Genomic DNA, 27219 nt, shown 5'->3' on the forward strand with positions numbered 1-27219 from the left:
AAGCATTTTATTAAAGCCCCCAAAAACCAATTAGACGAACTTTTTTTTTTGCAGTTAGGTATACCATAACTGTTTGGAGGGTTGTTCATAACCACCTTCAACTTCGTGCCTATGAACTGCAGATTGTGCAGACTTTATAGCCAGACAATAAACCCCGCTGTTTCCAATTTGTCAAAGACATTTTGTCAAAATGTCTAAGCTGATAAAAATTACCTTCGGGGGATGGATATTTAGTGATGAACAATATTTTGCATATCAGGGAGAGTAAATTGTCATAACTACAGAATATGGGGATCAGAAAAACCCCCATGCCATATTTAGTTTAAAGGTGAATGTCTGGTGTGCTTTGTCAAGATTTTCTTTGCAGAAAAAACAGACAGTGACAACAATGAACTATCTGGACATGCTACAGCTGTATCTGTTACCCCAACTGGAAGATCATTAGCCAAATGTGGTGTTCCAGCAAGATGGAGCACCACTACATTGTGCTCTTGTTGTCCGAGAATTTCTTGACATGCATTTTCCTGGGAGCTGGGCTGGATGTGGTCCGATTCCATGTCCTCCGTGCTCACCCAATATTACGCCACTTGATTTCTTCCTGTGGGGATACGTGAAGGACACTGTTTACGAGACCCCTGTGACCTCCCCCAATGAACTGAAGATGAGAATTGTTGCTACAATAGAAACATTTCCACTGCAAATGATGGAGAACACTTGGAGGGAAATTTATTAATCACTTGGATATCACACGTGCCACAAAAGGCAGGCATGTGTTAGCATTCTGCATTATTGATTCTATAGGTAATTAAACTTTTTGAGTTACACTTTCATATTCTGCAAGCAGTTTTATTTTGTTGTTTCTGGTTTGAAAATTGTAGGCCATGGAAACTGACAATAATTTAGAATCGCACTGTATATTAGCCTATTGACAGATGCAGAATCACTCTTATTGAGATTTGGCTAATGTGGAAAGTCGTCAAATGTTCTTTGAAGAATCTTTAAATTTACATGGACTACGATGTAAAATATCATGTGATGCCATGATACTCAGACTTACTATGAAGGCTAACATACTCTATATGTTCTTCAGGCATAACCTCAGCCGAGCACTCAATAATTATCAGCCTAAATAGTCTTCTGATGAAGATTAGAATAAGATTATTGTTCTGTACATGAAAAATTTGTTTTGAAACCTAGCACATACATTAAAAAATTCTAGTTTCCTATTCTCCAGTTAAAGAAACTAGGAGATCATGGCAACAATACAGATCATCCAATTAAATATTATATGACTTTTTACATCATAACTGTTGTAAATTTACAAGAATATTTAAAGAATCATGATAACTTGAAATATCAGTGAAATTTTAATAAGACTATGTCTAATTCTTGCTTCTGGGAAGTATTTATCTGAAAGTACTAATACTGTATACAGTAAATTTACATTTTCTGCCACTATTTATTAACAAAAATTGACCCACTAAACACGAATTCTTTATAAATTTGAAAAAGACATTGTTTATTTTGTCTAACATGGCTCTAATGATGCTAACATTAATACGCAAGAAATATTAGATGCAAGTTTTTAAATAAACTAATTTTGCTGTGTCTAATCTCTTAAATATAATGAAAAATTTCAAAGAAAAGTTTTAAAGACAACAATCCAAATTTTAAGTGGGAAAGGAGGTTGCAAAAATGATTATAATCTGAATTTATAGCAAAAATGCCAACCCAGCTATTATTACATGATGCAACACTTCCAAGGAGTCTAAGGATTCATTGTAGCAGGACACTCAACTCTTTTCCACTACATACATATCCATCTTAATTGCTTAAGTACTACTATCATAAATGCCCATCATTACCACAAACAACAGTAGCTTTTGTCTGTAAATTGCATGTGTTCTGATGGCCAATTTTTATTTTCATCCTTACAGGGATGAAAAACTAGTTTCCAGAACAAAAAAACCCTGTAACTTCTGTAAGAGATCGGCTAACTACCTTCAATTGAAAAGGTCCATATAAAGATTCCTCTCATTATGATGAGAATCAATAAGCTATAAAATGATAAGTTCCATTTTATTCACAAGGCAGTAGAGCATTTTTTTGGGGGAGGGGGGGAGATAATCCTTCAAAATTGAAGAACTTGAAATGAAACAAAAATTATGTAAAAGGAAATCCTCTCCCAAACACTACTGAGATTTGAGTATTAGAAAATCCTGAATTACCAATTGAGGTTTCTCCATAAATTAGATTTTTTTGATTCCTGACATAAAACTCCTTGTGTATAATAAATCCTCAAGCAAAAATTGAATATTCAAACATTTTAGAAAAGTGAATATGATTAAAACCCCGATTTTATATTTCTAAAATTTTAAAAAATTAAAACATAAAAAAAAAGCTGTGTGGCTTTTAAACAATGCAATTATAAATACAGATTTATCTTTACCGATTGTGTTAAATATATATCCAGCGCCTAGTATTTTTCTTGTGTGTGCGATTAATATTTGGCGTCTTTCCAAAAAAAAATTTTTTGAATAAAGTGTGAATAAAACGAACAGGAAATGAAAAACAAACGAAAGCCGCTTTACAGTACAATGTTACTTACGGATTAGTCCTGCTTATACAATTTTTTTTTTTTACACGGAACACAACGATTAATCATAAGTTGATTTATGATACATAAAAAAATAAAGAACTATTTTAGGTATATTTTCGTAAATTTTAATAAAAAATTTAGTGTATAATCGGGTCCAGGATACAATTTCAGAATTTATTTGTTCGCTTCCGGGAAGATCTGAAGGGGTCCGAATGGAAGACGACGTACATTCATAATTATATGTACCATTCGCTGTTCATTTAAACTCTTATCTCATATTTTTTGACATCTTTTAGGCGCCTTTACTTCGGCGGCGCCTGTGTATATCGCACACACATTTCGCCTGTATGATTACGAGTCGGGTTTTTGCTGTCACTGTGATCGGACGTATTCCTTTAGACTCTGCCTGGTTGATTTTTATATAGGGTTTTTCGGGAAGCTCGCATTGCACTGGAACTAACACAGTTCGTGATTTGTAGACAGTAGCAAATCCCGTAGACAGCTTAGTTAAAAAACTTAGTTTTTTTAACTAAGCTGTCTACGGGATTTGCTAGTAGACTCTCAGTCTACAGGATTACCCGGGAAACTGCTAGTTTCTCTCAAGCCAAACTATGGACTCTCCATAACGAGCTTGATTTCAAACAGCTTTGGGCTGTCTTTAAGCATATTGGAGGCCTTCTACAAAGGAAATGGCCAGGTAAGGTGGCAATCCACCAAGTAGAGGAGGTGGATACAGAGGACTGTCAATCCCCTGACCCGCTCCCCAGCACTTCTCAAGATAACACCAGAGAGATTATGTCACCGGTTAACGACCAGCCCCTAGTGGACTCAGATGACTCTACAGATTATCAGGTTGTCAGCAGAAAAAAGCGTAAGAAGAGTTTACCAGCAGCAGAGCCTGAAATAGTATGGCAACCCTTGGAAAAACAACTCCAATGGAATTAACAGCACAACCTGATGAGAGGACAAAGACTGTCTCCAAGGTACAACCCAAAGAGAGGATTCCACCTGTAATCTTAAGAACAAAGGATAAATGGTCTGCTATCACAACAACGATGAGGAGCTCAAACATCAAATTTACATCAGCCAAAAGCACAGATGAAGGAATCCGAATCCAACCTGAAGGAATTTCGGACTACCGCCAACTCACCAGACTTATGGATGAACTAAAAGTCCCATATCATACATTTCAGCTCAAAAGCTGAAAAAACTTAAAAGTCGTGATTAGAGGGCTGGCTGAGACCATTCCAGTAGAAGAAATAGCTACTGACCTCAAATCACAGGGCCTAGAGCCGATCAAAATTTCACGAACGTATCGTGCTGACAAGCGCCCTATGCCTCTGGTCTTGGTCGAGATAAGTAAAGAGCATAGAGAAATTTACGACCTTAAAATAGTATGCAGTTTGGTCATCAAGACTGAGCCTCTCAGAAGAAAGGCTTCAGTCGGTCAATGCCATCGCTGTCAAAAATATGAGCATGCGCAAAAGCTATGCAAAGCAGAATACAAATGTGTGAAATGTGGTAACAACCATCCCTCACACACCTGCACCAAACCACGAACCACTCCTGCTAAGTGTGTGAACTGTGGTGGCCCTCACCCAGCAAATTACAAGGGATGCCCACTCCACCCATTCAACCTGCAGAAGGCTAGAGAGGAACATCCCCTGCCCAATCAGAAGCGAATTACACCTGAAACCAAAACACGGGTCGTTATTCCTGAAAAGTCATATGAATCTGCGGTCTCTACAAATAGCAAACTAGCATCTTGCAACCAAACCACCGCAGCAACCCTAATTGCTACTTTAGGAGAGATGTTAACAGCCTTTAGCAAAACAAATCCCAATCAGGCTGACACCAACAAATTCCTCAAAAATACACAAGCCATCTTCTCTTCTCTATGATTAATGGATAATACAATCAACTTAACTAACTCATTACAGATTGCTTATTGGAATGCCAACGGGCTAAACAACAATCTCCTGGAAGTAAAAGAATTTGCTGAAAGTTATAAGATAGATATTCTTTTAATCAATGAGACGCATCTTCGGCCCTGCGACAACCCCAAAATAAGGCACTACACGTTGCTAAGATCAGATAGACTCAATGCCAGAGGGGGCAGAACTGCTATATTTGTCAAAAAAAGCATTAGATACAATGAGATCAAGAAATTAGCAACCACAAACCTGGAAGAAACTGAAATTGAAATACATGCAAAAAACACAGGCAGTCTAAAACTATATTCAGTCTACAACCCTCCAGGCAAACCACTTCTGGCCTCTGACCTCTCCCTGCTCCTTGACACAAACGAAGTAACAATAATGGCGGGAGACCTAAACGCAAAAACATCCCACATGGAACAGTAGAAACACCAATAATAATGGGAAGAGCCTACACAAATTCGCTATGACAAGAAACATCACCATAGCAGGTCCTGTTGAACCAACACACTACGGACCACTCGGCAAACCTGATGTGCTGGATATCGCCATTTTCAGGAACACCCCACATCAATTCCAGTTGCAGGTTATTAATGATCTTAGCTCCGACCACAATCCAGTTCTGCTTAGCCTAGGTGGAGAAGCAGAAACCATCCCTGAGCAATCCTACACAAATCTGAAGAAGCTCAACTCATCTCTCAAGAACATCACAGGCCCAGTCCCATCTATCCCCTCACCCAAAGAAGTAGACATAGCGATCAACAAACTGGAAAGCACAATCCAAATTGGCCTTGCAACAGCCTCCACAGTTACTGTTCCAGCCCAAACTAACCTGCTCCCAGAAGAGATTCTAAAGCTTATCCGCAGCAAAAACAGAATTTGGCGTCGGTACCATACAACACTATCACCTCAGGATAAGCAAGAGCTTAACAAAGCAATAAACCTAGTCCGATATGCAATAAAAGACCATAAGAATCAGCAATGGGAGAGAAAACTAAGCTCCTTAAAAGCCGAAGATAACTCACTATGGAAAATGACTAAAGCCCTCCGCAGCGATCACCCCAACATAAAACCAATACATGGAGAAAAAGGTATAGTCTACTGAGATAATGAAAAAGAAGAAGCTTTTGCAGACTCTCTGGAGCTGCAATTTCAACCAAACTACACTCATGCAGACTTGAGCTTCATTGAAAAAATCCACAAGCAAGTACGCTATACACTTTGGTTGGACAATGAAGTGTACGCTATACACTTCATCGTCCCACCACCCATGATAACACAAACTATACCACACCAAATGAAATATACCAAATCATCAAGAACCTCAATAACAGGAAAGCACCAGGTACTGACCAGATTTCAAACAAAATTATAAAAGCACTCCCTCACAAAACAATAATGCATCTAGTGGCTATCATTAACGCGATGCTAAGACTTAACTACTTCCCCACTCACTGGAAGCAGGCAGATGTAATCCTTATCCACAAGCCAGGAAAAACGCCTCAGTTCCCCCAGAATTACAGACCTATCAGCCTCTTGTCAGGCCTGGGGAAAATAGCAGAAAAATTCTAAAATGGCTACAAAGTGAAACGGACAATCTAGGTCTAATCCCAAAAGAACGATTTTGTTTTCGAACTGGACACTGCACAACTCAACAAATCCACAGACTTACAGAGTACATAACTATTGGATTTAACTGGAGACATACAGGTGCAGTTTTCTTAGATGTGGCAAAGGCCTTCGATAAAGTGTGGCACAAAGGCCTCATCCACAAACTAATTACTGCAAAATACTCACTAAACCTCATCCAAATCATAGATTCTTACCTGAAAGACCGAAAATTTCAAGTGAAACTTCGTGGGCTCAGATCAACCACAAGAAGCATCGCAGCAGGTGTCCCACAAGGCTCCCTATTATCGCCGTTGCTCTTTAACATATTTATCTCTGATGTCCCAAACACGACATCAACCACCATGGCATTTTATGTGGACGACATGGCAATACTGACCAGATCACTCTGACCATACCTGGCCACACAAAGATTACAAAAGGCAACAAAGAATCTTGAAAAATGGTTTCGGTTATGGAGGATTGATGTTAATGCAGATAAAAGTACGGCCATTCTATTTACAAGGAAGAAAGCAGACCATCATGGAGCAATCACGATGTTCAATACTGTTATTCCATGGCAAAAAGAAGTAAAATACCTGGGAATCAAACTAGATAATCATTTCAGCTTCAACTCCCACATCGCTCATGCTTGCAACAAAGCAAACTCTACAATAGCTCAGCTCTACCCTCTACTCAACCGTAGAAGCAAAGTCAGTCCAGAAAACAAATTAAGAATATACAAAGCAATCATCAGACCTATTCTGACTTATGGTTCGCCAGTGTGGAGCCACACCTCTCCAAGCAACATCAAACGACTACAATTAATCCAAACCAAGTGCCTCCGAATGATCTTTGATGCCCCGTGGTTTGTAAGAAACACTATTCTCCACCAAGACGGAAACCTGCAAGACATACCTTCATTTCTCCTCCAGATAGCAACCAAATACTTTGTACAGGCATCACTCCATCCCAACCTACTCATTTGTGAGTAGTCAGATTATGATGAGAAAGACAGATGGAAGCATAAACTCCCAAAGGCGGCCCTGATAGCAAATTGAAATCTCTCAACACAGCCCTAATTAGGTGAGCCAAGCGCTCAAAAATATCTTCCAATAACCGGAAATTATTCAAACCGATGAAGGGATCGAAGTCCACGGGACTGATATCCATCAAGCCACAGAAGTTATCACTTCACCTGTATATATCTAATTCCATTTTTGCCGTTTAATGTGCAAATGAAGGGTATCCTTATCTTCGGAGCAAGCACCAGCACTCTTAGTATTACATTCGGGCCTCCACAGATCAGATTCACCATGTAAAGTCCTTCCTTCTATACACAATGGCTGTTGACTAATTGAAACATAAGATTATTATTACTTGCACTGTCGGTGCCAGGTTATTTTGCGCCCTAGGCAAAGTTTACAAGTGCATCCCTTATTTCATAAACTAAAATGTTTTTAATTGACATTAAACAAAATAAAATTGTCTTTCAGGTTAAATTAATAGGGCTTTATTTTCTTTTTTAATTAATTTGAAAATTCTTTGTTATAATTCATTTACAAAAAAAGTTATAAAATACCGAAATTTAATATTTTAAAATGTTAAATGTTTTAAATTTATCTTAACTGAATTTTAAATAGCAGTAACTTCAAATCATTTAGGTAAGGAACAAAAAAGAACCAAGAGTTAAATAGTAAAATAGTGTGATGTGTGAGGGATAAGGAAAAAAGAATCGATACCTAAATCATATATCACTATTTAATTTTGATATTTTAGTAAAGCATGAATAAAGCATAGCTTGAAGTTTTGCACCCCTTCATGGCTTGCACCCTAGGCGGTCGCCTAGTTTGCCTAAATGGTAGCGCTGGCTCTGATTACCTGACACCTCCAGGAGTCCAAAGACCCATCGAGGGAGAGTACCCACTCTACATTATCTCCACTACTCAATCTGCCAACTACACTGAACTGCACCAATGCTATCTACTGCCTGCCACCACTAGTATTTTCACAGACATCCATGCCCATGGCAGGATTCGAACCCACAGTCTTTTGGCTGGAGAGCAGATATGCTAACCACTCGGCCAATCAGACTGTCAGATATTTAAATTTAAAAAATTAATACAATGGATGACTTGCATTAATATTTTTAACAGCATCAAATTTTTTCACGTATCAGGATATCTTCAGTATGAATTCAAAATTAAACAAGGCACAAATAACATAATAAAGATATCAATGAGAATGTATCATGTATCACATGAATAGAACAGCACTGTGCAAATTGCTCTAAAATCCTAATGACATTTTTATACAGTAATGCCATGGGTAGCTTCTTTCTCCTACCCCACCCCAGACTTAGTATGTAAATTATAATGGAAAATAAATTATATTCTTGTTTTAATTCTTTATACAAGCATAATCCAAAGTTAGTTTGCCATGTGAAGAATTTTTACAACTGCTCTTGTATACAGAGGCTGTTGATGTCATATCAGCTGCCTCTGTATCCCATAACGCAAAGCACACTTCATTTCAGATGTATACGTTGCTATGCATTATTGGAAGAGTCATTACCATACACATATGAAAAGGCTACATTCATAGCCTTTTCAGCTTCCAAAATATCTTGGTATTCTTTTCCATTCTAAACATTACTTCTCTTCTGCCCATTAATACTTTATCAATCCCCGACTGCCAATTAAAATACTTTTCTCATATTTGTAGTACCACATCAAAAATCTTCCTCTGAATGATGCTTGATTGTATCCAGAGGAGAGCTATTTGCTTAATAGATAATCCATCTCTGACTTCCTCCAAATCACTTTCTCAGAGATGCTCTGTTTATGTATTACAGTATGTATTTTTGATAGTTATTTTCATGGACACTGCACCACTGAACTAGCTAACATTTCCTCTAGTTCCCTCTAATATAAGAACACAGGCAGCTTCTCATCAACACCTTGATAGCATTCAGCTCTAGACTCACTGAACAAATCCTCATCCTCTTTCTTTATTGTATATACTTCTGTCCTTTGGAACATTCTTCACCTGCTCTCCTCAAAGCATACAATCTTCAACTCTTTAAGCAACACATTAACAGATTATTTTCTTTCCTCTCTCTGTGATGATTTACCAATACATGGCATTGTTATATTATACACTGAATTAGCTTTATATTAGGAACACCCACCTAATAATGCTTTGGTCCGCCTTTCTATGCAATCGTGACTCACAGATGCCTAAGAACAGATTCCACAAGTTGTCGAACATCCTCCATGCATAACTCAACCCATGTCCACTGCAGCAACTCCATTTCATGCTCATTCTATAGAAGAGGACCAGCAGTTCTCACATCCTATTCTAGCATATCCCACACATGTTCAATTGGGTTACAGTCAGGGGAGTTTGGGGACTAAATGGGGTAAATTTGTTGTTGTATTCCTCCAACCAACCAGTTGTACAAGCCCAATGAAAAGGTGCATCATCCTGTTGAAAGATGGCGCTGTAGTAAGAGTAGACCTCCTGCCGATTTGGATGGAGATGGTTAGCTAACAGGTCCATGTAGAATTCACCATTCACAAACTGCACCAGACCTAAGGCATGCCAGGAAAAAGTTCCCCAGACCATAACACCACCTCCACCGGCCTGTTGAACCCAAACTGTGCAACCAGGAGATAGGTCTTCATGTGCTGTTTACACCAAATGCAAACTCGGCCATAAGCATTGTGCAGTAGGAAACGGGACTCGTCACTCCAGGTGATCTTCTTGGACCTGTCAAGGATCCATTGCTGATGTTCCTTAGCCCATGCATGCCGTTGTTTGCGATGCCATCATCTTGGGTACCCTTGTTGGCTCTGGCTGTGGAACCCCAGGTGAAGCAAGGTATAGTGCATATGGAAATCGGTTTTGAACTGCCCCACTGTTGTACTGGCGGGTGAGCTGTGTGACTGTTGCAAATCATTGCCGAGATACCAGTCATGACTCCTGACACTCACCTCTAGGATCAACCACACGTAACTGACCAATTTGAGCATTTCTGCTGGATTCATACTGAAGATGCCCTTGATAATAAAGGAGCAACCAATAAGTGTGGCTATTACTGAAATATTGGCACCTGCCCTCCAGGCCCCAACTATTTGCCCACAGTCAAATTGGTTATGTACAGAGGAGAGGTGTGCCCATTTATAGTAGCCACATGTGACGTTGATATTACGTGGTACTTCATTATCGCATCAAATGTATAAATATCAGAGGAGGGTGTGTGTTCCTAATGCAAAGCTAACTCAGTATATTATAGGTTATGAAAACAGTGTGCGTGTGTGGGGGGTGGGGAGAGGAACTGCTTTAAAAAAAAGAAAAAGTTAAGATTTCAGAACAATTTGGACTATGCTACTCTACTATATTCATGCATGGTTGACATATTTTCATTGTTGTCATCATTGTGTTACTCATACCTTGTTTAATTTTGAATTCATACTGAAGATGCCCTTGATACATGGGCAAAATTTTATACCATTAAAAATTGTAATGTCTTGTACTGTATTAATTTTTTAATGTAAATACAATATCTATCATACTTCATCTTGAAGCCATTCAATATTAGATGCATTAAACTGCCATTCTAGTAGATCATTCCATACCCATCACTCTCTCAATGTCAAAAATCTCTTTTACATAGCAGTCTTATATAGATTCCAAGGATGACCTTATGTTTTCCTATAATGGCCTAACCTGAGCAATATTTCTCCATCATTCAGTGTCACCTTTCCTCCTGTCTGCTAAGTTCTACAAACTACTCCTGAACCCAGATGTGGCATGATTTGTGCCACATTGTTAAGTTTATAACTTTAACCAGTCTAAAAGAGCGGTTTGTATACATCAGAAAGATGCAAGGTCAAATCTTATAACTAAGATTTGACCTAACATTTGACTAAGATCTTCTGGCATCCCTCTTCCCAACCAAGTAAGTTTCCAGCATTAGAGAGAAAAACAAAAGTCCCCCCCCCCTCAAATTCTATGGATTTACAGAAATTTTCTTTTTCTGTTGTAAAACATCAAGCTTTTGAAAATGCTATTCCAGACAGAGCCATGGAGACAATAACATAAGACATAAGGATGGCCAGCCCATGAAAATTAGGCTGAATATAAATGAACTATGATATAAGATTCTAAGACATGAATTAGAGAATGAAAAACAAGAAAACTACAAGCCATCTGAAATATACAAACTGCTTCTTCACTTAATTCCTTCCCTGACTAACTTCAAATCTCATCCATAGTTTTCTGATGACAATGCACTCCATTTCTCTCTTTTTTTTTTTTAATTTGACAAAACCTGCAGTGCTCAAATTACCCAGACTATGAGTTCTTCTGCAATTAATGTCTTAAATTGCAGGCCTGGATAGTGTACCTGCTCTCCAACCAAGAGGCTGCAGTTTGACTCCTGCCCTGGGCATGAATGCGATTGTCTTTAGGTAGAAAATGAATTTCATCGCCTGGTGCATGAGCACCGCCCCCTCTTATTAGAGGGGCATGAAGTGGCTTGAAAAACTTCCATGTTTGGTCTCTTGTGTAGTTTCCAGACTATGTAAAAAAAAAATAATAATAATAATAATAATAAGAAGAAGAAGAAATTTTTAAAAAAATACAAAAAATATATATACCGTATTTTCTGGCGTAAGTAAGGGCGAAGTAAGACAGGGATGCAATCTGTCACCAGACCTGTTCAATCTTACACTGGAAGAAGCAACCAATAAGGCTTAAACAATGAAGACTCCGGAATCAAAATATATGGGAAAAATGCAACAAATTTAAAATTTGCAGACAACATTGCATTACTTGCAAGCACAGAAGAAAATCTACAGCGAATTTCTGATAAAATAAAGGAGTGTATAAAATCTGGATTAAACATAAATATAGGCAAAACAAAAATTATATAAATAGGAAAAAGAAGCACCAATCTGAAAACTGAAATTGATAGCAAGAATCTAAAGCAAGTAGAAAACTTCACCTACCGTGGAGGAGTTATTGAGTACAATTGTGAAATTATAAAAGATATAAACAGACGAATCAGTCAAGCATCCCAAACTCTTGGATGACTTAATAAAATATGGAAGTCAAGAGACATCAAACAAGTAAGAATCTATGAAACAATGGTCCTCCCAGTACTCCTTTATGGAAGTGAATGCTGGAATCTCAAAAAGGCTGAAGAGAAAAAATTATTAGTTACTGAAATGGGTTGGCTAAGAAGATTACTTGGAGTATCTCTGCTGGATTGACTAAGAAACAAAGACATAAGGAAACGACTAAAACACGAAATAACAATAATAGACAAAATCCAAGAAAGAAGACTGCGATGGTTTGGCCATGTGACCAGAAAGACTACCATTTAAAGCCCTGAATACAACGATGGAAGGTAAAAGATCCAAAGGATGGCCCAGAATTAAATGGATAGACAAAATAAAAGAGGACCTGAAAACCAAATCACAACAAGCGACACCAAACTGGACAGAATTGTACGGACTCTCCCGGGACAGACAAAAGTGGAAAGAGTTCATTCGGCCTCATCATCATCCACATTGATGATGGAAGAGAGAAGATGATTTGCTGGCGTATAAGATGCACTTTTTTCTTTGAAAATAGGTCTTGAAAAACAAGATGCGTCTTATACGCCAGTACTCAGTTTTTTTATTACTTTCATTTCTGGAAATTTTCTCTGTTCCGAGTTAAGCGATTTCTTTCTTGCTTCCTTGCAGTGTGAGAGCATTCCAGTTACGTTAGTTATGTATTCCAATTACTGGAATACATTCTAGTATTCCAGTTATGGATAGATAACATTTGGTCTAGACACCCTGGCAGACTGTTGAAGAACCCTGCCCTGATAGTATGGGATCAGTTTCGTTCTCACAGAACAGATGTTAAAAATAAACTCAAGGAATTGAAAACTCAGCTGTAATTCCAGGAGGTCTAACTAGTCAACTTGAACATTTAGATGCCTGTATTAATAAACTATTTAATACAGATGATTTAGACTGCTAGATGCAGTCTTCAGATTTTGAGGTTATGCCATCAGGAAGAAGAGGAGGCCTAGCATTTTGCAAGTTGGTGAGTGGGTCAAAACTTCATGGGATGTTGTGAAAACTTAGACACAGTGGTTAAATCATTTAAGAAGTGTGGCATTAGTAATGCACTAGATGGTACAGAGGACAATTTGTTGTATGAGGGCTCAGATTCTGATTTAAAAGAGGTTTCAAGTGTCTCTTATTTAGCTCTGGAGATGAATTTCTGGGTTTTGACAAAGACTATTAAAAGGTGGATACTCTTTCCTAGTTAGATTAGGTATTTGTTGAAAGTAGACCTACTTATTACTTTATATTTGAAATGCTGTAAATTCATTATAATATTCAGTGATAAAGTTTTTTCCTAAAACATGTGTCCAAAAACAGGGATGCGTCTTATAGGCCGATGCATCTTATACGCTGGCAAATATGGTAATTGATAAAAATGGAAGAAAAAAAAAAAAATCCTTAGCCCACCCACAGTACAAATGCATTACAGGTTTGCTAATAACTTTTTGTTGGCGAGAACCACACACACAAAAAAAACAACAACAACACCGATCTTGATATGTTTTACTGGGATGAGGCCAACCAACCTTGTCAAATTGAATGTTACCAAAACACAGTCCCAACTTTTTTCATGAAAACAGACACACCTCACTTTTTCTTATTGTTTTCCCACCTCTAACCAAAAATACAAGGAGTCCTTTCCTGCTCCAGATTACTTGTTATCTGTACAAATTCATCCTACCTTAGAATACTGTTCCCAATGTGGGAACAGTATTCTAAGGTAAGTGGTGTTAGATGTTATGCAGAAGAGGGTAATCCAGTTCTCAATAACTTCTACAGGTACTTAACTGGATTCTGCTTAAACCTCTGCCAAATGTAATTTGGGACAGTCTTCCCTATGGACTAAAACCTTCTAGTTACTTAAAGCATATCAACAGGTTCCTTTTTGATTTTTAACTATTTGACTACACATGGTGCTGTTGGCCTTGTGCGAGTTTTTAATATAAATAATCAATTTTCTACTTGATTTTACTGCAAGTAGCACTCTTCCCTCCAACTACAACACAATAGGGTTCAAGCCAACAGCTATTTTAGTAGACAACAGTAGTATTTACTAAATGGGTTAGCAAAGGCAGACTTTCCACTGCACTGAAAATCAGATTCAATCGGAAGTGTTAACTCTGTTTACAAAAAAAAAATTGCTAGTTCAGCTGTTTAAATATTGCACTTATAATTAATTGGCATTAGTCAGCATTTTCAGGACTTGCTTTTATTTTATTTTTATTAATATATCATTGCTTTTACTACTTATTGCTATATTATTCCCACTAGTACTTTTAAATTATTTTAATTTGCATATATTCAATAGCAGGCATGTAAAATCAAGCTGCATAAAGACTGATTACCTCAAATGATATGCTATATCCCAGTATTTATCATAGCTAGAACATTACATAGCACAATTATTACTCTCATTGAAATTATAATTATTCAGCAAATCCAATCTGAAGGTTAAAGTCATTTCAATTCTTGTGTTTCTTTCCTCCATAATCTGACTGCAAAGGCTTTTAATCATTTTGAATTGAAAATCATTTGTCCATGACAGTCAACATAACAATCCAAATTGTTCTAACTTTGCCATAGTCAAAGCCATATGATAAAACACATTATCTATCAAATACATTTGCTTACCAGGAAGTCTGTCAGATTTGTAGAAAGAAAAACTCAAAATTTTCAGGAAGCAAAAATTATTCAATTTTAAATGTAAACTCAGCTGAAGCTGAAAATACTAGAAAATGTATCTTTTCAACAAATTCTTTCATCTTCTTTTATATCACAGAAAACATTTTTTTATAAACTAACAACACACACACACATAATATGGAGTTAGAAATGAGGTTAATTTGGATACATAAAAGGTGTCTCATGGCAGGCTTTCTGAAAGTGCTACTATTTTTCCCTCCTTATTCCCCTTTTTCAATTTGGGTTCAGCTAAATTTGTTAGCCAATGTAAGTGGGTAATTTCTTTTATAAATCTACTTTTCTCTCCAGTTCTCTAAACTAACCATCATTCCTCCTTATTTGTCATTCTTCACCAAGGCAGTTTAGCCCTTCTTTTTCCTTCCGGGATCTCTGTTAAAGCTACCCTTGGAATTTATCCTTTATCCATTCTCAGTACACTGTCAATCCACTCCCCAAAAAAAAGTGCTTTTTTTTTTTTTTTTGCCTGTTTATATAATTCATTTGTTATACATTGTGTACAATATTAGAATGTATTTTGGCCACAAACAGCAGTCTCTGTTTGAACACTAATTTGCTTCCTATTTCTTTGTCACTTTCCATGTCTCTCTTCCATATAACAATGTGGCCTTCACGGATCTTAATTGCGGTTTTATTATGTTATTTGAATGATTCATATATTATTCCATTATAAGACTGAATACTATATTTCCATATATTATTCAATCTCGTAAAGATTTTGATATATAGGCTACCTGAAATTGAACTTCATATTCAAAGAAGTTTATTCATTTCATTGTAAAATAAATTTCCAGCCATAAATCAATTTTAGGAAATCTTACCTAGTATAAAAATATTGAGATACACATTAAAACTACTAATTAATTTCAAATGTGATCTAATTCATGCTGCTATGCAAAGTACCTAGTAGAATAAGATGTTCAAACCGGCTATTGTTTCTAATAAAATGATACGTCAAAAGTAACGAAAAATTTATTTTAAAATGAAATTAATAAACTTCTTTGAATATTAACAATGAATACGAAGAGAATATGAAGTTTACAATTCTGATTTCTGGGTATTTTAAGAAGCATGCAGTATTAGCTAAGATCTATCTTCTGTTACTTTTTAACTTTCTCTCGAATTAGACATCTTATAAACATATTACAGCTGCTTCATCAATAATCAATAATAATAATAAGACATGTTTGCTTACCATTGCAAAACCTGATAAAAGTGCTGATGTTCTGCTGGAAGCTTTTAGTTTAGCTTTGCTGAGATGCAGTCTTCTCCATGACAAAGCATGAATATTGTTTTCAGGTTTAGACATCTCCTTCATGAAAGTTTGTAGCATCCACTCTGACAAGACATTAGGTCCACTATCTGGTCCAAAGAGATCGTTATGGGGATAAAAATGCATCAGTACTGATAAACAAACCAACTTAAGCCATAAATCACTAATATTATCTATATTATTATTTATTAGCTATTGTATTAGAGGTATAACTTCGGCAAAGGAATCCGTAACGTGCTGTAGATATTCCCAAGCTTTGGTTTACTTTATCACTGAAAATACGCAACTATTTTCAAATTCAGCTCGAAGAAATTAATCCCAAGAGTATCAGAGTAAGTGTAAATTTAATTGGTAATTATGAAGACTGTCGATGAATATCCTTTTTTTATCTTTCAAAATAACACTCGTGCCATTCAAATTCATTGATGTAAGTTTGTCGCTTGACCTATTCCACAGATGCACACAGCTTTTTTCTTCAATTAATTTAGGCTTACCACAATTCTTAGACAAAAAATTAAATTGTTATATGCACAAAGTGGATAAACTGACAGCAATAGGGCATTTAAAAATAAACTAACTTCATTATCTTATCAAGCACATCCAAATGTATCGCACAGCTCGATGTACACTTGCTACGTACGTACACAACCACATTGTCGATGTGACTGCCTACGTGACAAGCGACTATGCACAAGTCAAGGCAACCGCCCGTTTCCCTTTCTTCCTCCGTATTCTCCCTTATACTAATATCAGAGTAGGAATATTAGGCATATTGAACCTTATTGGGTTGATGTGGAATCCTTCAAGGAGTTTAAGATATAATGTACAAATACGAATTTTTGAAAATGTATTGGCTTTTACAAGTTTAAGCAATCAATTTAATTAGTTTTTCTGTAGCATGAAATTATACGTATTAGAGATTCACATCACGTGGTAGTGTTTTTTACGACCTCTAGACTGTGACGTCAAGTAGCACAATACACAAAAGTTAGACGAGAGCGTATTGTCTTAACTACCGCTAGTAAGTTTTCTGTTTTAGGTATGAGAAGTGATACATGTATATGTATACATAACTATATTAATGAATATGGAGTGTTTACTTATCATTGACGATTTCAACTTGACGGCCATGGAAAATCACGAAGACAACGGACCTAAGTTGGTTAGTATATCAAGCATATGAACATACTATTTAGGGGAGCATTGAATTCTTTAATACATAATAATTATTTATTCATTAGTAGCCATTTTACATAGCATGTGTTAATTTTTGTTATACTTGCTATTAACATGGTGAAAATTTATCAAGAAACATTCAGTAGTTTTATGAATTGTATTTGTACACAGTGTTGGTGTTTATACATAAAAAAAAAAAATCAAAGCACGTGGTTTAGTTTACATTTTGTTTTGCATTGTGTAAACTTGCATCCTTTATTTAATTTCATAAATATGAATCGATTCTTTAATTCATTATCATGAATACTGGTTATTTTGTAATTCTGTATCATAAAAATCATGTTATTTGTTAATTTGCAGCTCATCTGAATTTCCAATGCTGGAAAAAATTGTCTTTAATTAAATTAAAAGTTTTTAATTTTTATATTTGCCCAAGCAATGTATAAGGTAGAAAATTGTGTACTGTGGGTGTGTGGGTGCGTACTCACGCTGGGAAATATGTTTATCACTTCAACAAATGAAATATGATGTGTAGCTAAGCTACATTCAGTATTAAGCTACTGTTCAATAATGCTATTTTCTACGTGCAGTTTTAAGGGGGGGGGGGAGTCTCGTTATGGTATGCTTATTTTGCAGCATATTTGTTTATAAATATTCATGCAGTTGGCTGTTTTCCCACTTGTTTTGATCAACGCTCCTCTAAACTAAGTTTCAAATTAAAGCCCACAAAATGTATAATGTAGTTTACCAAACCTTATTCTCCCTCATTTGTAGGCAGGATTTTTTTTTAATCTATGTACAGTTAATTCTGATTCGGGATAGTAATCGTCAGTAATGAACATATACCTAATTTTCATTAAATTCCCTTAATTAAGCAGCGCCTCATAGCTGGTAGTACTTCCTCCTAAGCGCATTTCACAGAACAGATAAAGAACAATTTTAATATTTAAAATAATGTTGATTTAACCTAATTAATCAGTACTCTTGAAAGCTGTTAGGTTTATTATTATGTATACTCTTGAAAAGTACACATAATACCAGATTATTTTGCTGCTGTTGCGAACTTGGAGTCTTTGACTCCAACCGGTATTTGTATAATAATTATTATTATTATACGGGCTGTTAGATATTGCTGTTAATATTTTTTCGATAAAGATGATTAATTACCCACACGGTAACTTAATAAGTTATCAAAGTTTCCCAAAATGGTGTTTCCTTCGAATTGCCTGGTAACTTGGACCCACCGTTTTGGGAAAGATAGTTTTGTTATGACAACTGAAAAAAACCTCCCGAGATTTGATAACGAACGAAATAACCATCACATGTATATGTTTATTGATGAAATAACTATTAATATAATCATACGAGTAAATGAAGACAGGTAGTGATTTTTAGTTTCAGCTGTATTTATGAGAATGGATTTTGTGGTTACGAGATTTTAGGATGGCAGATTTCCCGAATAGCTGCAAGAAGCTCTGATATGGGCTTTGAGGGACCTGCCTTTAACAGTGAACAACCAATCATAATAATAACATGGCATCGTCTTCGAAATTACTCATTCTTGCTGCTAAAACAAGAGAATAACATAATGAATTCATATTAATGTGTTAAATTAAGATAAATGAATGCATTACTTTTCTGTTCTTGAATCCCAGCATTTTGTTATGCTCTGAATTCGCGCATGCTAACTCTGCCACCGGATTTTACATGCATTTTACGTGTGTGTGTGTTCTCCAATCTATTAATTATATTCTTTTACATATGTCTTTTCACACAAGATGAAAAACTGCTGTTTATGTTGTTGTTAGAGGGTTTATATTGGATGATTTGTTTATAGATTCACATAGAACTATAATTATGTGTCGGAGGTTTATTTTTGCTAATCCATATATTTTGAAATCACTTAAAGCAAGAACTTTTAATGGCTGATAATTTAACATATAATGAAAAATAATGCATTTCAAACATACTTGAGTTTAGCATCATTATATTGATGGTAATTTTTTTTAAAGAAAACCTAATTTAAATGTTTGTTTATAAATGAGTGCTTAAAAAAAAAGTGAGATTTATATAACGTATAAATGCAATCATAAACACAGTAGCCAGGATTGTTTACAAGGTTACTTTGTATTTGAAATTTCAGAAGAACGTATCAGAGCATGGTAACGTGGGGAAGGGGTGGGGATGAGGCGATAATCACTTGCAGGTACTTGATGTATTTATAACATTTCGAATTTTTGTCGGGTGTGATTATAAAAAAAAAATCACATATACATATATTATTTTTTATTCTGTATATTTTCAAAGCATGTTGCTCTAAAAGTTAATTTTAGAAAGGAAGATTTTGACCATTTTCGATTGGCTGGCGTCTTTGTTAAACCTAGTAATGGATGTCAGACTGATTACAGTATTATTTGTCATAGCTTTTTTTTTTTTTTTTTTTTTGTGTGTGTGTGTGTGTGTGTGGTTATGTATTTTCACATGAAGATTTATTTATCTTACTAAGCCGTGTATCAGTTATACTTTGAAGTATTATTGTTTTTAGGAGTTCGAATGGAGGGGGATTTGTAAAGACGTCGTGTAATTGTTTTGAGAAGGAAAGAAAGCGGATTATACAGTTTTCGATTAAGGGTTCAGACTGCGTGCAAATGCATGGGAAAATTATTTGATCATGTTATTTTTAGATTTGTTTCGTTGCTCAAATTAACAGAGAAAAATACATTAGACAGGTAGATTAAATATGGTGTTGAGTGGCTTGTGATGAGTCGTAGACCCCATGGATGAGCTGCAAGTAATAATAAATCGACATTTTAATTAGCATCCTGTTTAAGAGAAACGAACTTGTTCATCCAGCCTACTTTGCAGAAAAGTTTGAAATAATATTGAATATTAGTAATAAATATGTTAGGGCAGTGTTTTACCAGGCTGGTTTAGGCATTATCTCCAGAGTTGTTTTAAGTTTTTTTTTTTTTTTTTTTTAACTTATAAAAATTATTTTCTACAAAACAATAACACTTAAACAGGGAAGTAATGGAGGTGTAGGATGACTGCCTTTCCAGGCCACCAAAAAACAGAAAAACTTATTGTCGGTAACGGTAGTTCTTCGTGTGATCCCTGTGACAAGAAATCAAATGGGAAGATATTCCCCATTTGATAAGATGTCATTATTTATTCAATTGGAGATGAATTGGACACATTGTAAGATATAACGCAAAATAACCTAAATTGGTAACAGAATGAAGACCTATAGAAGGAGTAGGTAAAGGGGAAGGCAGACCAAGGAAGAAATGACAGCTTCTCTTATCTGCTGCTTGGATGCAGCAGATAAGAGAAGCTGGAAAAGAGAATGGAGAAATTGGGGAGATCTTCGTCCTACAGCGGACTGATCCACTTTGAAAAGAAAAATAATACCCCCTCCAAAACAAAAGTGTACTCCCCAACGCTATTTAGTGGAAGTGACAGTGTACGTTTTTGTAGCCAAGCATATCCATATGTCTTATACTTTTAAGCTTTTCATAACATTGTTTTAATGACATAAAACGAATAAACATAGGCTCTATTACAAAACTTAAGTTCGTTAAAGATTTAACAGTTAATATTTCTCCAGCTTAATATTAGTATCATCAGAGCAAACGACGAACTTTAAAATCAATCAGATAAGTGCGTTGGAAATGCAAAGTGAGTATATATTATAACCGATTAATAGTATTTAAATAAGACATTTTAAGAACAATAAATTATAAATGTTCATCTTTCGGGTAACCATCTCTCTCACATATATATAATATCAAAAATCGATTGCTGGATTTAGTTGGTGCAGAGAGAGTCTTCACTAGATTCCGCTGGCCATAGCACTTCATTGCATTTCCTTTTAAGATTATTCAAGGAATCTTATGAAGACTTTCTGCATCAGCCAAATCTGAACAGGTCTGATCCCATATTGATTTCTCTCGTTTCGGAGATAATTATCCGAAAGATGATTACTTAAGTTACTAAAATTCTTAAAATGTTTTTTGTACTCTGAGAAAGCGATTATTATCTTTAGACTCCGGATGTCTGTAATTTTTTTTTTTTTTTTGGGGGGGGGGGTTAAGAAGTCCCTTATTTCCAGCATAATTATTTATCTCCCAGGACTCATTGCGGAAGGTCACCTCACTCCACACAACAAGACATAATCCATTGCTGCACTACCCAGTATTTTTATTTTAACTGTGCGTGATTCTGTCCGGTTTGTATGTTTTGCGGGAGAAGAACACTTGCAGAACTGTTTGCTTTGAAGACACTAGAAAATATTCATTAGAACACTAGAATTGTTTTCTAATTAATAAAACGTGTTTCTATCCATTATTATTTTATTAAAATACTGTATTCACAAAGATTACGTTTTCATTCAGATCAGTGGTGCTGTGCCCGTTTATACCATTATGATTAAATTAATGTTTGCATTATATAAAGCGTTTGTTATGCAGTAAAACAGTTTTTCTAGTCATAAATTCCTCATCCCAAATGAAGTTTCATTAATACCAGTTTCCCTTTTCTTCTAAATCAGTCTTATTTGTCAGGTCACAAATGTTATGTTATATATAATCAGTCCTCGATTTACGACTAGGTTTCGTTGTATCGATTCCCTCGTAAGTTGAGAAGGTGGCAAGTCGGAAAATCTGCATGAACCATAAGGATATGTTAAAAGTTACATCTGAATGCTGAAATGTGTAAATCTCTTTTATTATATATTTTAATTAATTTTACTCTTTGTTTATTGTGAAATAGTGCAACTTACAAATTATAAAATTACTGCAATAAGTAAAATCGAAACGTGAGTGTATGGTGTTTCTGTGCGCTTACCAGTAAAATAATTAGCTGGAAACACATGGTACAAGAGTAATTCTTCAAAGCTGCTGCTTTTATTAATTGAATGATTCATCGGAAGAGGCAGGATGGTCATCAACAATAAATCCTTCAAATCAGGAATTTCAAAAAAGCGCATGGCTTACCAGATGCATAACTTGTGAAAGGTCTGGGCTCGTCTTCAGAAGGCGAGGTGACAGCAGGAGTGAGCGTCTTTAATATTTTGTATAATAAATGCAACTCAATCTGCACAGTGTCTTTTCTATTCTGTATAAATTTATTGCAGCTCGCATTATTCTTTCTGTCTATTTTGGTCATATTTGATTAAATGAACTCCATGTTGGAGTTCATTTAATCAAATAACCGAAATGCATTATTAACAGAGACAGTTCGGTTATTTTTCCATTTCTATTTTTCGCTTAAGTTTATGGCTTGGGGCTTGGCTGCTTCTTCTTGTTCATCTGCTTCTTTTTTTTTTTTTTTTTTTAAATCTTCTTTTGCAACCTGTGCTTTTACTTCTATAAAGTCTTAATTTAAGAGCTTTTCTTCCACAGCTTCCACCAACTGCTCCAACTCCAAATTAGTTTGCAGCACAATTTTGCCAAAGAGTTTGTCGAATTCTGTGAATGTATGAACATATTTTCGGCTGCTTCTGACAAACACCATTCACTCTAGGCTGTATCTATATTCTTTGTAAATTCAAACTATCACGTTTCTTCTAAAGTCTCTGAGGGTTTCTCACTCAGTAGTAGCAAGTAGCCTAAGCAAAAGTATTTCTTGATATGCTTTGAAAACAGCAATAATTACATCCTGGCCCATGAGTTACATAAGTGAAGTTATTTGGTGAATCTGTTAATGGAATGACTGTCGTAGTTCGAAGAGGACTGATTGTATTTTATATCCAAACAAAGGATGTAAATATACTTCTATACCATGTTAACTGATTTTAGAATAGTTCCCTTGCGATTTTAATCGGCACTTAATTCTTATTGTTTCATTTGCAGCTGCAAGTAAGATTTCTAGGCTAGTTATCAGTTATGTACTTTTATGACTTCTATAATTAATCCGTCGTGGTACTAATGCGCGTGCGTAAGTTTACTGATTCTTGTTTGTATTATCGTTAAAAAATCTGTGGAATAATTTTCCAGCTGTTTGCGTTAGGAGGAAAGACACTTCCCATAGGTTTAAATTTCCTAAAATTTTAAACAAAAATCCCCCCCCCCCTCAGCTCCCACGAGAATTTGAATTTAGATGATGGTTTTGTTTTTGAAGCATGCATATGTTACCCGGAAGATGAATCAATTTTATTCAATTCCAAAGACATGAGAAATATTTAAAATCTTTTTAGCTACTGCTGAAGTTCGAACATATTTTTTTCTGATTTTAGTACGCTATTCTTATTGATGCGAAGAATAATTTCTTGATTCCTTATCGGAATCAGTGTATGTGGGTTTAAAGTGCAGTTAAGATTATCTTCTTAGAAATATTTTGTTTTTCAAGCACACATTGGAGTAGTTAAATTTCAAGATTGCATTTTCTTAATCTTTTGAAACGGAGAGAATAATAAATTTAGATACTGCAGAACATTTGTTATCTTGGATACACCACAAAACTATCTTAAAGAGTCGAAAACCAACACATAAATAATAAATCCGCTCACACCCTTTATTCGCCAAAGAGAGTAGGCGGTGCCTTTTTGACTATTAACTTTTGGAGACGGGGCAATCAGAATATATCAATACTAATTGTATGATATTTCTTTGCAATGCATATGAAGAATGTTTGTTCTTTTGTTGTAGTTTCACGAATGTTGTATATAAAGAATGTTAAAGAAACTGAAATTGTAATAAAGTAGTAATAATCATTAAGACCGATTGTAAGTTTATTTTATTTAATTTTTTTAATAATTCAAGAAATTTTTTTCGTACCAAAATTAGAATTACGAAAATTTAGATTATTTAGGAAAAAGAAAACCAGGACGTCCTCTTAAAAGATTCAACGATGACTTCTAAGGCCGGAACAGGCCACGCTAGGCCTAAATCGTTGATATGCATGATGATGATATTTGCCCCCCATCTTGCTCTAATAATCATTGGTGTACACAATTCCGAATTGAATACGGCTAGCCTAAAGAACTGGCGAATCAAATATTCTGTAATGATTTGTTTCCACTTAGTATTCCCCCCCCCCCCCGTGGAGAGACTAATGAGTTTTAGATTCCAATGTCTATGATTAGAAACTTAATGTGTCTAATCATAGACATTGGAATCTAAAACTCAAGGTGGTTACATACAAGGTGGCATATCCACAAATTGTGTGGATATGCCACCATGTCTATGATTAGAAACTTAATGTGTCTAATCATAGACATGGTGGCATATCCACACAATTTGTACAAATAGCAGTTTTAACCTTAAATTGCATAATACCCCAAGTCTTGTTTAAACCATAAAAACGATAACATTCTCTTCCCCCTCCCGTCTTTGTGTGTTATCTGACACGTCTATTTTTGTGTTCATATTTTTATTATAACCAGAAGTTCAGTTGGAGGTAAGGACACTGACTGTTAACAAGAGCTTAAATAAGCTACAAACAGTAATAATGATAATATATTGAAGAGACTGACTAAGGTAGTTTCTGACCTCTGGAATGTTGAGTATGAGGAAAGATTGAGAAGATGTAATTTGCAGAGTCTGGTGGAGAGAAGGAAGAGGAGAGATATGATAGAGACCTACAAGTTGGTAAGGGGTTGTTATAAGATCAATGGTGGAGAAATTCTACAGAGAATAGTGGGAGCTCAGGGGAGAACCAGAGGTCATCCCTGGAAACTGTATAAAGAGGGTGTGAGTAGGGGAGTGAGAGGCAGGTTTTTTTCATGCAGAGTTGTGAATGATTGGAATGCCTTGCCTGAGAGTGTGGTGTCTGCAAGGAGTTTGAGTGTGTTTAAGACACGGTATGATGAGATGTGTGTGTGATAAAAGGACCTCCCAGATGAGTCTTTGACTCCACGAGGTCTTGTTTAATAATAATAATATACTTCCTTTCTCCTTGAGCAACCACTAGTTATTTCTAATTTTATATAGTGACCTGCATTTTAAACTCCCTTTTGTTTAAGTGGTTATTTCTTTTTTTTGTTTTGTATGAAGAATTAAACGGTTGTTAGAAGAAGCTATTCAAATACTAGAGGAAAGAAGAAAAATGAAACTTCAGAGAAACAAAGAAAGGGTTAGACAACTGAGTGCAGATTTCCAAAGACAGACTAGGAAAGATAAGGAAAAACATAAACAAAAGGTTCAAGGAAATTGAAGAAAGCAGTATTATGGGTAAGAGGTCTGTTTGGAAAAAATAAATGATGCTATGGAGAAGTTTATCCTCAAATTAGGAGTTTTAAAAAGTAATTCGGGAAAACTTCTGATGGAAGTTAGAATTGTCAAAGCAATGGTATTTCCAGTAGTGATGTATGGATATGAAAGCTGGATTATTAAGAAGGAAGACAGAAAGCGAATTGATTCATTTGAATTATGGGTCTGGAAAAGATTATTAAGAATCCCATGGACTGCAAAAATGACCAATAAGAAGGTTTTTAGAAAATATAAAGACAGAGGCAGTGAAAAAAGATGGAAAGAGTATGTGGAGGATTTGTATAAGAAAGATAAAAATATTGAATGAGAATTTATTGAGGAATCCATGAAGTGATATCATCAATTTAACAGCTGCCAAAAGGAAAAGTTCTTGGAGCTATGGTATGTCAATGGAATTATTGTGAGCATCTGGAGATGAAGTTGTGAATATATTGACTGAAATTTGTCAACAGGTTTGGAAGAAAATATTCTAGCCTACAGAATTGGAAAACATCAGTATTCATCCCAATTCCAAAAATAAAAATAAATAAATAAAATAAAATCCCAGAGATTGAGAGAATTATAGGACCATCGCTTTAATTTCACATGCAAGTAAAGTTATGCCGAAAGTGATCCAATTGGAGCCATATATGAATAGGCAGGCTTGAACAAGAACAAGAAAGAACAAGAGAATTTTAGAAGGAAGTTTCATCTGTTTTATTGATTATAAGAAAGCTTTTGATTGTGTAGATCATAACAGACTGTGGATTGTAATGAGATCAATAGGAATACCTGAACATCTAATTCTCTTGATAAGAGAATTGTATGACAACCAAGAAGCTTCAGTAAAAATAGTCTCTGGAGTAACAGACAGTGGAGACAGTGTTTGAGTGGGATAAGGGGTGCAGCAGGGTTGTATGCTGTTGCTTTAACTTTTTAATATTTATGTGAATATATTATGAGAATGGCTAATTTAGACAAAGATCTAGCTGGAATTAAGATTGGTGGCAGAAAAATAAATAATTTATGATATGCAGATGATACAATCCTCATAGCAAAAACTAAGGAAGACCTGGAGCGATTGATTCCGTCTTGATTAAGATGGAAAATAACAAAGCTGTGCTTAATTCATCAGCAAAAAAAAAGTGGTAGATTCTGGCAATTTAAATGAGTTTATAATAAATAGAGAGAAAAAGAAAATTGTTGAAAGTTGTGAATTGCTGTGGTCCAGAATCAGAAATGATGGTAATGTGAAGATTACATCCATACATCACTACTATTTCCAGTAGTGATGTATGGATGTGAAAGCTGGATTATTAAGAAGGAAGACAGAAAGTGAATTGATTCATTTGAATTATGGGTGTGGAAAAGACTATTAAGAAGGAAGACAGAAAGCGAATTGATTCATTTGAATTATGGGTGTGGAAAAGATTATTAAGAATCCCATGGACTGCAAAAATGACCATTAAGAAAGTTTTAGAAAATATAAAGACAGAATGCTCCTTGGAGGCAATGATTGCTAAGCAGAGATGGATGTACCCTGGATGTGTTAAGCTTGCTGATGAATCATTGGGGAAGACTGAGGGAATGAGAAGAAGAGGAAGACCAC

General features: G+C 35.5%; 2 protein-coding genes across 2 annotated transcripts in view; one reads left to right on the forward strand and one right to left on the reverse strand.

Moving 5' to 3' along the window:
- LOC150102024 (calcium release-activated calcium channel protein 1-like) overlaps nucleotides 1-16904 on the reverse strand; it is a 56581-nt gene extending 39677 nt beyond the window's left edge. The window contains exon 1 of the mRNA XM_090400999.1: nucleotides 16168-16904. Coding sequence (XP_090257125.1) covers nucleotides 16168-16371 — 204 coding nt within the window. The 5' untranslated portion in view covers nucleotides 16372-16904. The remainder of the gene's footprint in view (nucleotides 1-16167) is intronic.
- A 308-nt stretch (nucleotides 16905-17212) lies between these two features.
- The window catches only part of LOC150102025 (lysine-specific demethylase 2A-like), a 478446-nt gene continuing 468439 nt past the window's right edge, over nucleotides 17213-27219 (forward strand). Inside the window, exon 1 of the mRNA XM_090400997.1 lies at nucleotides 17213-17407. Coding sequence (XP_090257123.1) covers nucleotides 17327-17407 — 81 coding nt within the window. The 5' untranslated portion in view covers nucleotides 17213-17326. The remainder of the gene's footprint in view (nucleotides 17408-27219) is intronic.

This window comes from Typopeltis vanoorti, chromosome 11 (assembly GCF_054136105.1).
Source record: "Typopeltis vanoorti isolate ZY-2024b chromosome 11, IOZ_Tvanoo_1.0, whole genome shotgun sequence".
Lineage (NCBI taxonomy): Eukaryota > Metazoa > Arthropoda > Arachnida > Uropygi > Thelyphonidae > Typopeltis > Typopeltis vanoorti.